The sequence below is a fragment of the Anomaloglossus baeobatrachus genome, chromosome 3, assembly GCF_048569485.1.
Source record: "Anomaloglossus baeobatrachus isolate aAnoBae1 chromosome 3, aAnoBae1.hap1, whole genome shotgun sequence".
Classification (NCBI taxonomy): domain Eukaryota; kingdom Metazoa; phylum Chordata; class Amphibia; order Anura; family Aromobatidae; genus Anomaloglossus; species Anomaloglossus baeobatrachus.
The window spans coordinates 651,903,555-651,918,348 of NC_134355.1; the positions used below are offsets into that span (position 1 = coordinate 651,903,555).

The window sequence follows — 14,794 nt, forward strand, 5'->3', positions numbered from 1 at the left end:
GTGTGTCAGCCTATGGGCCCTTCCTCCTTTGAGGCACTAAGTATCGGATGCCCGTGGCATGAAGCACTTGGGGACTCCAATGTCAGTAAAGTGTCCCTTTCTGCTTCTCCCCAGCAACAGTGTTGAATGCCTTGGCCCACAGAGCTGCTCGCGGCACATCCGCTATACTGTGTCTATAGCTGTTCTCCTCGTTGTAGTTGTATGTTCCAAGCTGTTGTCCCCAGCCACTGCCACCAGCTGGTTCGCTACTCTCACTAGGTCAACCTGCTCTTCCCACTGTGTGCTCTGGAGTCCCGGCTCCAGTGGATCGGGGAGCCCCTGGTGCAGTGGCGTCCTGTAAACCCACTACTGTAGTGACCCCCCCTACTGTGACCCGCCCCTGGCCCGGTCCCCATTGGGGAGGGCAACCCACTGGTACTGTGTGACTGTTGGTGGAAACTGGTACCGACCTTACCTGGACCCGAGACAAGTACGACACCCTAATGGGGGTGCACTACCCTGTAGTGCCTAAAGCCACAGCGGCACCACATTTCCGAGTCAAGACCATTGTCTCATCATACACTGCCCCTAAAGCTGCTATGGGCCTATGGTAGCGGTGTAGCACAGAGGGAGTTACTGGGGCTGTTGCTTATGGTGGAAAATGTTTAACAGCACAAAACAAAAAATATTATAAAGTAGCAGTGACATTGAAGAAAAGGATCCGGCATAATCTTCTGGTAGTTGTAATCATTTTTTTTTTCCCGAACACGTGATAGGGAAGAATAATAAAACCTGACGCATTTCGTGTGCATTACACACTCTTAATCATAGTATATTTTCAATAGCTCAACTTATTCATTGGCTACTCTAGGTATAAATCTACTAACAAGATGTGTGTACACCGTATTTTACATTTAATTTTTATTATGCCAAATTGGATTGGTTTTATAAAGAGTTTTGGTTTGTTTTGTTTGTTTTTTGTTGTTCTTTCACAAACTCCTGGATGACATTGTCTCAGGACTCTTGATCACTAAAATCCATTTCCAACCTGTGATAGTTTCCAGGTGAAACTAAAGAATTCGGGATGTTCCACATGACCACGGGTATGGTCAAGTCATTAATGAAGACTTTAAATAACCCCCCCACCCCACCCTTACCTTCCCTGAAATAAACAGACTGCACACCAATATGGATTTTATTGGCCACAGCAGCCTTTTATTGTAACAAAACATAACATAAATAACAGAGGACCACCCTCCGGTTCTGTTGAGTATATTTGAGCCCCAAATCTGCCGACGGGTATTCTACCCAAACTGTAGCCAGACTGATGTTTTACCCCCAACCACTCAAGCATCGGCTCTGAGGCACCAGTTAACAAACAACCTGGCCTCATCTGAACACACGCCCCCAACCCGCAGCCCACCAGGCCTACCACGGTATTCCCCCACTCCCACACAGTTACGACACAAACCCCAAATTCCAATTTTGAGGACCCTCCTCCCAATCGCTATGCTGCTATTACAAGAAGGTAAAAATTGGGAGGGTGGATGGGAGATTGTTCCGTTTTCTGTGCCGAAAATGGATACCCCCACTAACTACACCCACAATGCACAATTCAAAATATTCTTTCCGCTCCCTCTAAATATCTTTAACCCCTGCTTAACCCCAATCACTCATTCCCCCTTTTATTCCCGTCCTAACCTAGTCATGTCTGCCTCCCTTTTAAGGCTGGGCCCAGTACGGCCTCTTTATGTAGCCACAGGTTAAACCCTATGGGAAAGAAAGGATCTCTGCTGCTAAAAATCAACAAGAGAAGTGCCTTGAACGGTGTATGAAAACATTAGATATTTCACAAAAACGTCATGTTTGTCAGCTTTCTAGAAGCCATCATATATTAAGGGGCAGGTGTCCGTCCTCAGTCATCCCTTCCAAGTGTTGGGTAGAAGCAATACTCCGGCAGCCCTACCCAACACTAGAATAGACCCCGGGACCTCAATACTTCTGTTTTTAGATTTTATTCGATTGTTCAAGTTTTATACCTGTTCTTAGTATAAAACATTGCACCTGTTCTATAGCAGAGGTTTATTCACCTGTGATGGGCAATGTTTCGACTCCCACAAATGTCTGTGAGAAATATCTGAAAGCTGAAACGTTCCATCACATGGGAGAATAAACCACTGCCGGAATTTACCTCAGTTTATTCAGTTTCTGCCATTTTATGGTTACAAACCAATCTGAGATAAATAGATGGAGATCTCCTCTCATATTTCTATGTTATGTTTGTATTTGGATATAAAATGAACCGGTCACTAGATTGGAAGGAGCGTAACAGAAACCTCCACCCAGAAAAGCTTCTATTGGGCTTTGGCCCCACATCTGTACCGTAACAAAAACACACACGAAATTTTGGGTGAAATGGGTTGGCCCCAGCTTTATTAAGCAATAGAAAATTAACCTCTGTCGATGCCCCTTTATTCAGAACTTTGTCATTATTCTTAATTACAGAAGGCCAACAGCCGATTATACAGCAAGGCTTGTACACCAGACATAACCCGGCATGGGAGAAAACAGCCCTGCGGTGACAATATAATTATTGATTTTATATAACGCTATTAATTCCGCAGCTTTAGATTGTGAGCCCCAATGGGGACAGTGTTGGCAATTTATGTAGAGTCCCTAACTGTATGTCTTTGTAGTGTGGGAGGAAACCGGAGAACCCGGAGTAAAGCCAGGCAAACGCAAGGAGAACATACCAACTCCTTGCAGATGTTGTCCTTGGTGGGATTTGAACCCAGGACCCCAGCACTGCAAGGCTGCAGTGCTAACCACTGAGCCGCCACAAGACTGCAGGGCTAACCACTGAGCCACCTTGCCGCCCTGACAATATTAACATCCATATGTATGTACATAAGTATCTGTAGAAATCCCACCATTGAGGGAGGGTGGGTGTCTTCCTTCCACTGCTGGTAAAGATGGCCGAATGTCCTCTCGCTCCTCTGTACCCCTTCTTTTAACAAAGAACCTCCATATCCTTGGGAAGCCCCTTTTACTTTCCCGCATTTTTTTTTAACCCCTTCTCACTTCCTTTACAGTCCTAGGCCCTTTTCTTAGTTCAGATCCTGTTCGGAAATTGCAGTCTGATCTGCAGGCCCCGTGTTTTATAGAGCAGTGGGAGTGGTGGAGATTGCTGTGTAGTTTTAAAACTTGGAATAACTGGTGGTTTGAATCTTCTGCTCTTTCTGGGATTTTCTGTCCAGTATTTGACCCCCTCTGACTGCTTTCTAGTTATAAATGTGCAAAAAGATCCAGCAGTGATTGGGCCGAATACTGGACTAAAAATCCCAGAAAGATTACGATGCCGGATGCACTGAATCTAATAACAAAAGTATACAGCACTTTACTCCCCTCCCCTGCTCTATGATTTAGAGCCTGCAGATCGGACTGAATACTCACTGTGACTGGTTTCTCTTTTTTTTTTTTTTTTTTTTTTTTTTTTTTTTTTGTACATGATTTACTTAAATGTCTTCCAAAAAAAATAACATGAGAACAATGGATGTTATAGAAGTAGAATTTTATTCTGGTAGTTTCCTGGTACAGGGCAGATGTGGTAATAGCTGTTACTTACGTGGTGGGTGTATTTTAGTTCTGCCCCTCATCTGCCTGAAGTTGAAGATGATGATGACTTTCTCTGTCCTTTCCAATTTACTGGTTACATGGTTATTACTGACACGCACCGAGCAAACTGAACCGGACAGGGGGAAGTCTTCATGTTATGTCCGAAGGTTCCCATACCTGCCCCCCACTTCTAATGTCCATGGGGATTAAAAAAAAGAGGGGAAAAAGGAAAATCAAAGTTACATTTTGTATCCAAAGTGCATGATAAACATTAGTATTTTGAACCGGACATGATCTATTTTATATTTGAAGTCAATTAAAACTTTACAAAAACTTTTGGCCAATTTTGAGATCAATAAAAGTTTTCTGGATCACTTTGAGAAAGATGAGCCTTAATTTGCAATGTGCACTGATGACTTACCAGAGCTGGAAATTGTCTGTATCAGGTGTCAGATTCCTTTTTAATGTGTCCGATCTGTGGTGTCTGTGGATGTGATTTTTATCTGATGTTTTTGGCTGACGTGCCGCAGTATTTCGGAAACCTACTTTAAAAGTCATGGTGAAGTCCCTGGCGATTTCTTGCCAGTGACTGACAGGACTCTCCTATACGTGTATACTTTCAATCCAAGGCAGATGGCAGGAACCAAGGCTAGTCGTACTTTAAAAGCTGCCGGGGACTGATCTGTGCTGTAGTCTAGTTGGATAGGCAGGTACCCGGTGGCTTTGTCCCACCAACTGCCCTGGATTGACAGGTCTCTCTCTATGTACACGAATATGGAGACCTGTCAATCCAGGGCAAATGTTCGGCAAAGTCACCTGGTGGCATTCAAAGTAGGACTAGTCACACAGGCGCATCCCCGGCATGTATTGGGATCACTTTAATATTTCGCTTGATCTCTAAGCACCAGAGCTTTACCACACACGTATTGCACAACTCTGGTCAACTGTAACACATACTTCGCCATCACCCTACTTATTGCCATGTTATAAGTGAGATGGCGGTACGTTGGTGGTTTCCTCGAATACTTTGCAACAGATTTTTAATTAAGAAAACTATATATTTTTTTTTCATGTAAGAAAACTACAAATTACAAAGTTTAAAATTATACACAGGCCTCTATTATTGGAGCTTTTTGTGACCTGGCTCACCTACCTCTTGATCAGACGTTCGACCCATCTCCTTGAGTGAGTAAATGTCCTTCTCCTGGGTTTGGAAGGAAAGCTGCCCCCATTGCCACCTGGAAAATGGTAATTCTGGTATTTAGATCAATGAGACTTAAAGGGTTATTTCAATCTACAATATCCTCATCAAATAAATACATCAAAATATGTAGTGTAATAAGATTAGCAAACCCCTCCAATGAGAGATGTGGTATAGCTCTTCAGATTCACTGTCATTACTTCATGGTCAGGGATTTGCAGGACCTTAACTATCCATAGGTGTGAAAACTCATATAGTCACAGCCAGTTAGTTGCTAGTGGTCATAACCATGGATACCTAAGGTCCTGCAATGCCCTGAACATGAGGTAAGTGACAGTATATCAGGAAAACTATACTACATTTCTAATCGTAGGTATATGCTAATAATGATAATTTGGAGATACGGTATGTATACCCCTTTAATATTATTCCAGGAAATGAAAATGTACTTCTAAAAGGAGTACAAGGAAATGATGTTAAATTAATGACTATAGCAAACTTTAGTTAATTGTTACTCTAAATGGTATTGACCACATTTTTTTTTTTTTTATGTATACTGGGTTTAGGGTCTTGTTTCTTTAGGGCCATAGAGATGTAATTGAGGAGTCTCTTATCAGGTTAACCAACATCCCAACCCAGTTTACTTGGGTTCCTATCCAAGAAATCAATCGTTCTTGATCCATAAGAAAGCTACATTTAGTGTAAGCTGAGATATCTACACAATCTACGCAAGTTTTAATATAGGGAGCTAGATTTCTCATCCTAAAACTGCTAATATAACGAAGAATAAAGGCCATTTACATAACGGGACTTTAAACCAAGCAAAATGAACTGGGCAGGGAGAAGTGTTTGGGTTTCTGCTGGGTCTTTACACAAGCCTGCCCACCACATCTTCCATCAATGGGGGTTTAAAAACACACAAATTCATATCTACATTTATATCATGACATTTACACTTAGGCCCAGCTGTAATTTAGAACCCAAGACAAATTTGACAGTAAGTATAATGGAAGACTAGAAGCTCTCAACATATTTACCTTGGAAGACTTAAGCGATCTCCACTTCAGATCCCAAATGAAGTTCGGCGTTGTCAGACAAAACCAGAACAGTGTTACTGGAGCTAGAAACTGCTTCCACGGAGCCATCAGCTATTATGATGCATTCGATGTCCCCTCTGTCCTCAATCACAATGTACTCATCTTCTCCTTCAATGACTATGAATTTATTGTCCAAATTTTCCACCTCAACACGGTCTTCCACAGTTTCCAGAGAATTGTCAGGCATGTCTTCTCCCCATGGAAAGTGAAGATAGTTCATGGTTATGGTCACTGGACTCCTGATGGTGGGGTCTTCAGCGAGCAGGGCATGAAATAATTCTTGTGCTTTAGTGGAACATTTGGTCCAATGTCCTGGCGGGGCTGTTTGGTTTCCAAAACGTTGCCACTTGATAAAATCTTTGAACAGAGGATCGTCTTTGCGGCCCTTTCCCAAGGAAAATATCCCGTGAATGCAACATACAGAAGTACACCAAAGGCCCATGTATCCATGCTGGGTCGCAAGACTAAAGCTTCATAGCTTTGCAATTGACACAGCTCTGGGGACATGTAGGGAATGATGTGTGACATTGATGACACGAGGGTACCGATGGCTTGTGTCAGGCCGAAATCACTCAATTTAATATGGAAGCAGTCTTTGTCCATGAGTAACACATTATCTGGTTTTAAGTCTCTGTGCACCAGTGAGTGATCGTGCATATATTCTAATGCACTGGTTAACTGTACCGCACAACGCTTCACCATCACTTCTGGAATTCCAACCTGGAAAAGAAGAAACCATTAGATACATGCTGCCTTAATTAGAGAATGTGGCAAACTGAGAGGAAGGGCTGCTCTGCTTTGTTTTTCACCACTCTAAATCGGTAAGCATTTTACTACATACAGCAAACACCTCTTGACTTTTGTGACTACAGCTCTGACTGGTGGAAGCCGCTGATATCTATTGCTGGAAGTCTGAGAGCCTCGTTCAGTGTCTTCTACACTTATATTGAGAAGTGACTTCCAGTCTGCCCGGCAAACACTGCAACAATTCAGCCAGTAACCACTCCGGTCACGTGGTGCAAAGGAAGAACGGGATAAGCAATGGGAATAGCAGAAGATGGCTATTCTGTGTTTTACTAAATACAGAGAACGTGCCTTACTGATAACTATCTAGTGGTGAAATAAAGAACCCAGAGTGGTAAATTTAATTTAGAATACGGATTTCCAACTGACTCTATAGTTCAGTGTTCCCCCAACTAAAGTTCTCAAGAGCCACCAACAGTGCATGTTTTCTGTATTTCTGTAGTAATTGTATATGTGATTTAATTAGCTGAACAGATGGTAATTCCACCCGTGCAATACCACTGAAATCATGATCTGGGGTTGGTGCACACTGTTATTAGGAATTGTGCATCCACTAGTGCAATGTGCCAAAAGAGGCAATAAGGAGTCTTGAAAGAACTAGGGGTTGCAGGTTGGAGAACACTTTTCTAGGTATCTAAATCAGCTGTAAAAATGAGAAATGCCACTCCTTACCACACGTCAGAATATTTAAAAAAAAATCTCTGCCCAAGATTCTACAGCTACATATTCAAAAACACTTTGTGATTGTGAAATGCTTACACTGGGTTTGATTAGCGAATGGAGAGTTCCAGCAGGGGCCAAATCCTGAGTCAGGACATAGAAATACTCCGAGTCCACGTAGATTGGGTGGGTGAAGATGATCCCTTCGTGACCCGATAAGGTGATGGACACACAAAGCTCATGGAGGAAACTTTGTTCCTTTGTCTTCCTCTTCTTCATTAGTTTAAGGGCCACGTGAGTTCCTGATTTTAAAAAAATTGTTTAGATGAAATAAAATTAAAAACAAAAACAAATACGAAGTAGAGAATGGGTCTTATTTTAAATATTGGTATTTAACCTCTTATTACATATATATTCCTTGAGCTCATATTAGTTTTGGAGCACTAAGTGACCTATGTCATGCTGATCACACGGTTCAGCTTCTGTATTGGTGTGATCATCTGCAGGAGCCTGAGCAATTATACACAACCCGGCTGTAACTGAGTACTGATGACCTCCCGATCCTCGCAATTTTACCCGTGATATGCAGCTGTCAGCTGTGTCAGAGGCCCATGGGCTGCTGGTGATGGCGCTCCTCATCGGCCACCCTGTAGGGCAATGGTAGATGGCGGTAGGTGTCTATAGGGCTGGTGTTGGTGGGAATCTGCTAGTCAGGTACAAACCATGATTTGTAATATTTGGCGCTGTATGGGGAGTGATATGTAGAGCAAGGGAGCAGGGCGTCACATGTTAAATTTCCCTTGGAGGACTAATAAATATTGTAAACCTGTTTTTAAATTTTTTTATAGGGATGAAAAAATGAAGAAAACGTCCTCCTCAAATGTGTGAAACCCTTTACAACCATTTGAAGTACCTATACATCCAAGGCTCTGTCTTTTTAATACAGGCTCGCACACAACCCACGTTTTCTCCCTCATGATTCTGCTGATCTGATCAGCCGACGTGCAGCGAACAGACACTGGGGATCTCTGATCTACCCACTGTGGTTAACCAGTTAATTCCTGCTCTCAATGTGACAACTGAATGTAACACTGTCTGGCATGGATCGCAGTATTCCTCACCACAATCAGTGGCCCAGTTACGCGATTGCGAATGGCTGGTGGGTTGTCATGAAAGTGGGGAGTGTTCAGCTGATGACCCCTGTGGCTGTCATGACTCTATTCCTGTGAATGGTGCCATAGAGCCGGCATTCACAGGAGAGCAGCACTTCTGCTGATCCCAGTAATGCTTCAGCACCCCTCTGAACAGGAGAAGTGATTGGACAGTGCAGTAATAATGTGCCCTAAGGGGACTAATAAAATCAATAAAAAGTTTAAAAAAAAGCTAAAATTGTCCCATTGAAAATAAAGCGTGCGTGTATGTTTATTATACATATATATTATGTGTGTCTGTGTGTATATTATATATATATATATATATATATATATATATATACACAATTATAATATAATATAAATATATATATATATATATATATATATATATATATATATATATATATATATATATATATATATACACATATATACACAATTATAATATAATATAAAATATATATATATATATATATACACATATATACACAATTATAATATAATATAAAATATATAATTATAATTTTATATTATAATTGTCTATATGTATATATGTGTATATGTATATATTATATATTAATAATCACCAAAAATCGGCCTTGGTAAGATATGAATAATATGGGAATTATATGTAATAAGGTGGTCTCCTAACATAAGGAAAAAATTCCACCACCCACTTGTTCATAAATACAATGGATATTCTGATCTATGTCAACACACAAACCAACTCACAAAAAGATCAGATAGCAGCAATTAGTGTAAGAAAAATCTTTATTTAACAATAAAAAATGTAGAAGGAAAGGAGGGGGTGTAGTAACAGGGAGGATACACAAGATGCCATACCAGAGCAGCTGAGAGCAGAGAAGTGTGCAACGTTATGGAGAAGCCACAAAGCAACCTTGTTAAGAAGTAAAGGGGAAGCAAGCAAGTATTATTGAATTATATTCAGGCAGGGTCCCAAGACAGAATAATACAAAGGGCATCAAATGGTGGCAATCAAGTATTAGCGATAAGCACACATACTCACAGCTGGAGTGGCGCCAAGTCCCATCCGACGCGCGTTTCAGCGTCAGCCTTCGTCAGGGAGGGGTGCGTGGCGACATACCGGCAGGGTAAGTGTATTTATGTAAAGATCCAGCCAATCACTATCCGGATCAAGTAGACGGCGCATGCGCTGTGCAGATCGGCACAGAGCCCAAGCAGAAAGGACGCGTCATCGTCGCTTGGCAACCGGAGTCGTCCCACTATGAGTCACCGCCACACGTGACAAAAAGGTCACGTGACGCGATGATGTCAGAGGGGCGAGTACGGAGCTCGGACAATACAGATACGCCCACTGCGTGAGCGCTGTCCGGAGACCGCGCATGCGCTGTAGATCCGGATAAACCAAGACATGAAGTATATTATAAACTGGTGCTTATTACCCAGGGAGTATATACATTAGTCAGAGCAAACAAGGAATGCATATATACATTAATCGGAGCAAATAGAAAAGAATATAATTCATCAGTTTAAGATAAATAGTTCCTATATATATATTTAAGAAAACATACATATATACATATACATATATACATGTGTATACACAAAAAGCATACATGGTGTAAATATTAAAAATATATATATACACATGCAACCCTGCAAGCTTATTAAAAATCTTTCATACATATAAAAGAGAAGCATCATGAAAAACAAAGGAAAAAAGAAAAGCAAGTGATAAAATGTGAGAAAACAGGCTCACTGAATAAAGTGTATAAAATGTATAAACTAAGTTTTTTCTTCAACTAAATATAGCTGTATAGAAAAAGATATAAAAAATTGTATGGCTATAATTGTTGCAGTGTAGGGGTGAAAACAAGTGTATGAATATGTGTAAGGAGATCCGTGTAAAATAAATAAATGTATTGAGAAAGTGAATGCGACCTGAAGAAAAGACAGTGGCAAATGGACAGAGTGCATACACATACAAGAAATAGTGCAATAAATGTGAATAATAAATATTATAAATATGTTAAAACATAATGATTCTTGAAAAGATATATGAAATGCGATCAAATTTGAAACAAATTCCTGACCTAATATAACTTTCAAAGTATATTCTGGGTCCACCGATGATATGAAAAAAACTCTTGTCCTGGGAGTAATCATAGGCTGGATGAGAAAAAAGCAGGAAACATCATGATGTAGAAAACACTATAAAAAGAAAAAGAGGTTTAGTGAGATACTAAATAAAATATGAAAAAACCCTTTTAAAAAACAGAGAAAATCCCTGCCAAATATGTACTGATGATCAGAAGGATAAAAACAAGACAGAGAAAAATGTTGCAATACATAGAATGTGCATACATATACATACAATATGTATATATACACGGATACACATCTACGTATATATGCATATAAATACATACAAGCACATAGGTTGTAAATGCAGAGACCAATATTACATCAAGGAAACCAAGGGGAAACTTTTTACAGGAATGATGTAAAACTAAGGTTTTCATTTAACCCTTTTGGATGTATGGTATCTAAGGTCCAGATCCAGCGACTTTCACATTGGGCCAATTTTTTGGCCACATTCCCTCCACGAATATTCATAGGGACATGGTCAATGCCGCGGACTTTCAATTGTGTTGAGTCACACTGATGGAATTTTCTGAAGTGTTTCGGAATCGTCTTAAGTGACTCAATGTCGTCCTCATTTTCCGCCGCTATGATGTCACGAATGTGTTCCCTTACACGTACTTTTAGGGCACGTGTAGTCAAACCCACATAAATTTTCCCACAAGGATAGGTGGCCTGATAGATTACAGCTGTTGTAGTGCATGTAATATGGTGTGTGATGGTATACGTCACCTGTCCACTTGAATTTGGGAAAGACGTGGCTCGCTCAATATTAGGGCAGGCCACGCATCTCCCACAGGGAAAACAGCCCCAATTAGTTCGTATCTTAAGGTCAAAAATTGGCTTTTTTGTAGGTTGGTAGTGGCTAAAGACCAGCATATCCTTCAAATTCTTGCTCCTCCTAGCTGTGACACTAGGATTTGGTGAAAGATACTGACTAAGGGATGAATCTGAACGCAGAATCGGCCAGAATTTCTCTATACTTTTCCTCATTACATTCCATTGTGAGTGGAACGTTGTAATAAATCTGACTTGTTCTTTTTTCTGTTTGTCCTGTTTGGTGTACAGTAGGGTTTGTCTGTTGTTGTTGTTGCCTGCTCTAATGCAGGCTGTGTTGATATTTTTCCTACTGTAACCCCGTTCGAGAAATCTTTTCTTCATAAGATCCGCCTGTTTCCAAAAATCTGAATCAGTGGAGCAAACTCTCCTTAGGCGTAGGAATTGTCCTACAGGAATCCCTCTAAACATCTGTGGGGGGTGTGAGGAAGTCGCGTGTAACAAAGAGTTCACCTCCGTATTCTTCCTAAACATATCCGTTTGGATTTGGTTTTTCTGATCTCTTCTTATTACAACATCCAAAAAATTGATTTCCTTCATGTCGTATTTATATGTAAAGCGGAGGTTGTATCAGTTTACATTTAAAGCTTCAAAAAATATCCTTAATTCTTCAGCATTGCCCCTCCAGATGATGAAAATATCATCAATGTACCGGGCCCAAAATATGACCCGGTCCATTGATGAATCACCATCCGAGAGGAACAGCTCCCTCTCCCACAGCCCCAGGAAAAGATTTGCATATGATGGGGCACAGGCCGCCCACATTGCTGTTCCCTGGAGCTGTAGGTAGAAAGCATTGTTAAAGATGAAAAAATTATGCGTCAAGGTGAAGTTCAATAATTCCAATAGAAAATCAGTAAAGCCAGTCTCCATATTACTCATTTCTAAATAGAAAGAGGTGGCTCTAATACCATCTTGGTGACGAATGGAGGTATAAAGCTCCTCTAGGTCGCACATCACCAAGAGCATGTCATCTTCAATATAAACCTGATCCAATATATATACACAATTATAATATAATATAAAATATATAATATATATATATAATTTTATATTTGTCTATATATATATGTATATATGTGTATATGTATGTGTGTGTATATATATATATATATATATATATATATTACACATACACGTATAATAAAAAAAAGTTATGGCTCTTGAGTCTTTGAGGTAGAGAAGGAAAAAAACAAACTAAAACTTGTAATAGTCGGGTGGTGAATGGGTTAATCTGGTAGCTTACAAAAACAACCCTGATTTTTCATCTGGCTGCAGTTACTTGAACACTATAAATATATATTAAAATATATATTATACATATAAATAAAATTATATCTATTTTATATGGAATTTATTATATTATAATTTAATAATCATTATATGACAGTATTTTTTTGTAACTGTTTACAGGATAAATAGTGCTAGACAGAAAACAAAGCTAAAACTAAATATTTTCCTGCAAAAAAAAACATCCTCCTACACTTACAAGAAATTTTAAATAAACCTGTAAAAAAAAAATTGTTTAAAAGAACAGAGAGTCCTCAGTGGTTGATACCTTTTAATGGCTAACTGAAAAGCTAACACGGTACAAAGATATATTTTACTTGTAAATAAACCTGTATGAGGTTTGTGTTTTTTTTTTTTTTTTTGTTTTTTATTGAATTGTAGTTTAGAGTATTTAGGTGCATACAACGTATTGCCTAACACCAATATGGGGAGAAATTAAAGAACCCCCCCACAGTAGATCTGCCAGTGTTTACTTGGTGCAGGATATGAAGGGCAGAAAACTTAAAACTGGCAAATGGTTTGTTTTTTTTTTCTAGGAAAAGTTTAGTGATTTATATAAATCCCCAAACGCTGCCAGACAAATGTAACTCCCCCAGAAATACCAAAGTGCTTATATAGCGATGACCAAAGAAAAAAAAAATATTCTGGCTCTTAATTAAAATGACCATGGGAAAGTAAAAATTGGTTTTCCCTTTAAAATGGGCACATCCAGAAAAAATAAATAAAAAATTGGTTTTCATATTATATAATGGGATTTGAACTTTATACAAAATTGTAACTTTTACAAAAAACTGTATGATTGTGTCTATGGCTTTCAGAAATATTGAATAGACTTTAGAAGAAGCCATAAAAAATGACTACTTCTCACGTGTAATGTTGGACTCACCGGTTTTCTTCTCCATAGCCATGACCACTCTGCCGTAGGTGCCGCTGCCCAGAGTCTCCAAAATCTGGAAATCCTTCTCGCTGGTCTTGGGGAGCTGAAATGATCCAGTTGCTTCCATTGTAGCTTAGTATGGTTTTTGTTTTACATCAAATCTATCACGAAAAGGAAAATGCGAGATGTGAGATGACATTTGCTGTAAAATCCAAAACTGGAGCGGTACAGAATGAATATCACAATTTCACACACACTATACATATTGCAAGTTGGCCGAGGGTTGGAAAGATTTCAGTATGAAGACGTCTATAGACCTTTTACATAGCGATTAATGGGGAGAGGGGAATGAGCTGTTATCACCATTGGTTGCTCATCTCCAGAATAAAGGATGAGACATATTAAAACCAATAAGTCCCATTCTTGTCCCAATTCTCCCCGGTGTCAGATCAGGAATATCACCATACATACTAGATTACTAGATGGTCCCAAATCATTGGGTTTGGTAAATATTCATCTATAGAGTAAATCATACCTGGGCAATGTAGAGTCAGTTGGGTTTTCTCAAGTTGATTCTGATGCAATGTATCCGGAGAGCAGCAATCTCACTATTAGTGAAGTCACTTCTCTAGGAGTTGGGTGCAATGAAGACCTTGTAGGAAAGATTCACATCACAAATGTGTGCAGTGATCCAATGGTCTTATCAGGACACCCTGACCAAGAGATGGCCCTTCCTACCCCTTCCATAGACAATGGGATAAATGGCCGTCTAGTCATATGGTAATGAAGATCTCCCCTACATCACCAGTCTATTGTATGGGAAGTTCATGAGCAGATCAGGTATAAAGGACGTCTGGGTGGAGGCCACAATTTGTTCTTTCCAGTGTCTGCTAATTGTTGACTTGGCCAACATTTTTTCAGATGCATTTTTCTCGCATAATGCGGTTTTTACATGACAAACGACACTAAAATATCCAAAACACTGAAGAAAATTACATACTGTTTGTCTAAATGTTCTGTCAACCATCTCGTTACTTAAGGGTACCTTCACACTTAGCGATGCAGCAGCGATCCGACCAGCGATCTGACCTGGTCAGGATCGCTGCTGCAGCGCTACATGGTCGCTGGTGAGCTGTCAAACAGGCAGATCTCACCA

General features: G+C 39.9%; 1 protein-coding gene across 1 annotated transcript; it reads right to left on the minus strand.

Annotated features, from left to right (window-relative positions):
- Positions 1 to 6,120: 6,120 nt before the first annotated feature.
- On the minus strand, positions 6,121 to 13,765 carry LOC142297373 (serine/threonine-protein kinase SBK1-like). The gene is made up of 3 exons (XM_075341601.1): positions 13,648 to 13,765; positions 7,456 to 7,658; positions 6,121 to 6,612 (listed from the first exon to the last, which is right to left on the minus strand). The coding sequence occupies exons 1-3, from the start codon at positions 13,763 to 13,765 to the stop codon at positions 6,121 to 6,123; spliced, it is 813 nt and encodes a 270-aa protein (XP_075197716.1).
- Positions 13,766 to 14,794: the final 1,029 nt, after the last annotated feature.

Coding starts and splice junctions, on each gene's coding strand:
- LOC142297373 (XM_075341601.1), bottom strand. CDS start 13,765: ATGGAAGCAACTGGATCATTTCAGCTCCCCAAGACCAGCGAGAAGGAT. Junction 7,659..13,647: donor GGCTATGGAGAAGAAAACCG/GTGAGTCCAACA, acceptor TTTTAAAATCAG/GAACTCACGTGGCCCTTAAA. Junction 6,613..7,455: donor ATTCGCTAATCAAACCCAGT/GTAAGCATTTCA, acceptor CTTCTTTTCCAG/GTTGGAATTCCAGAAGTGAT.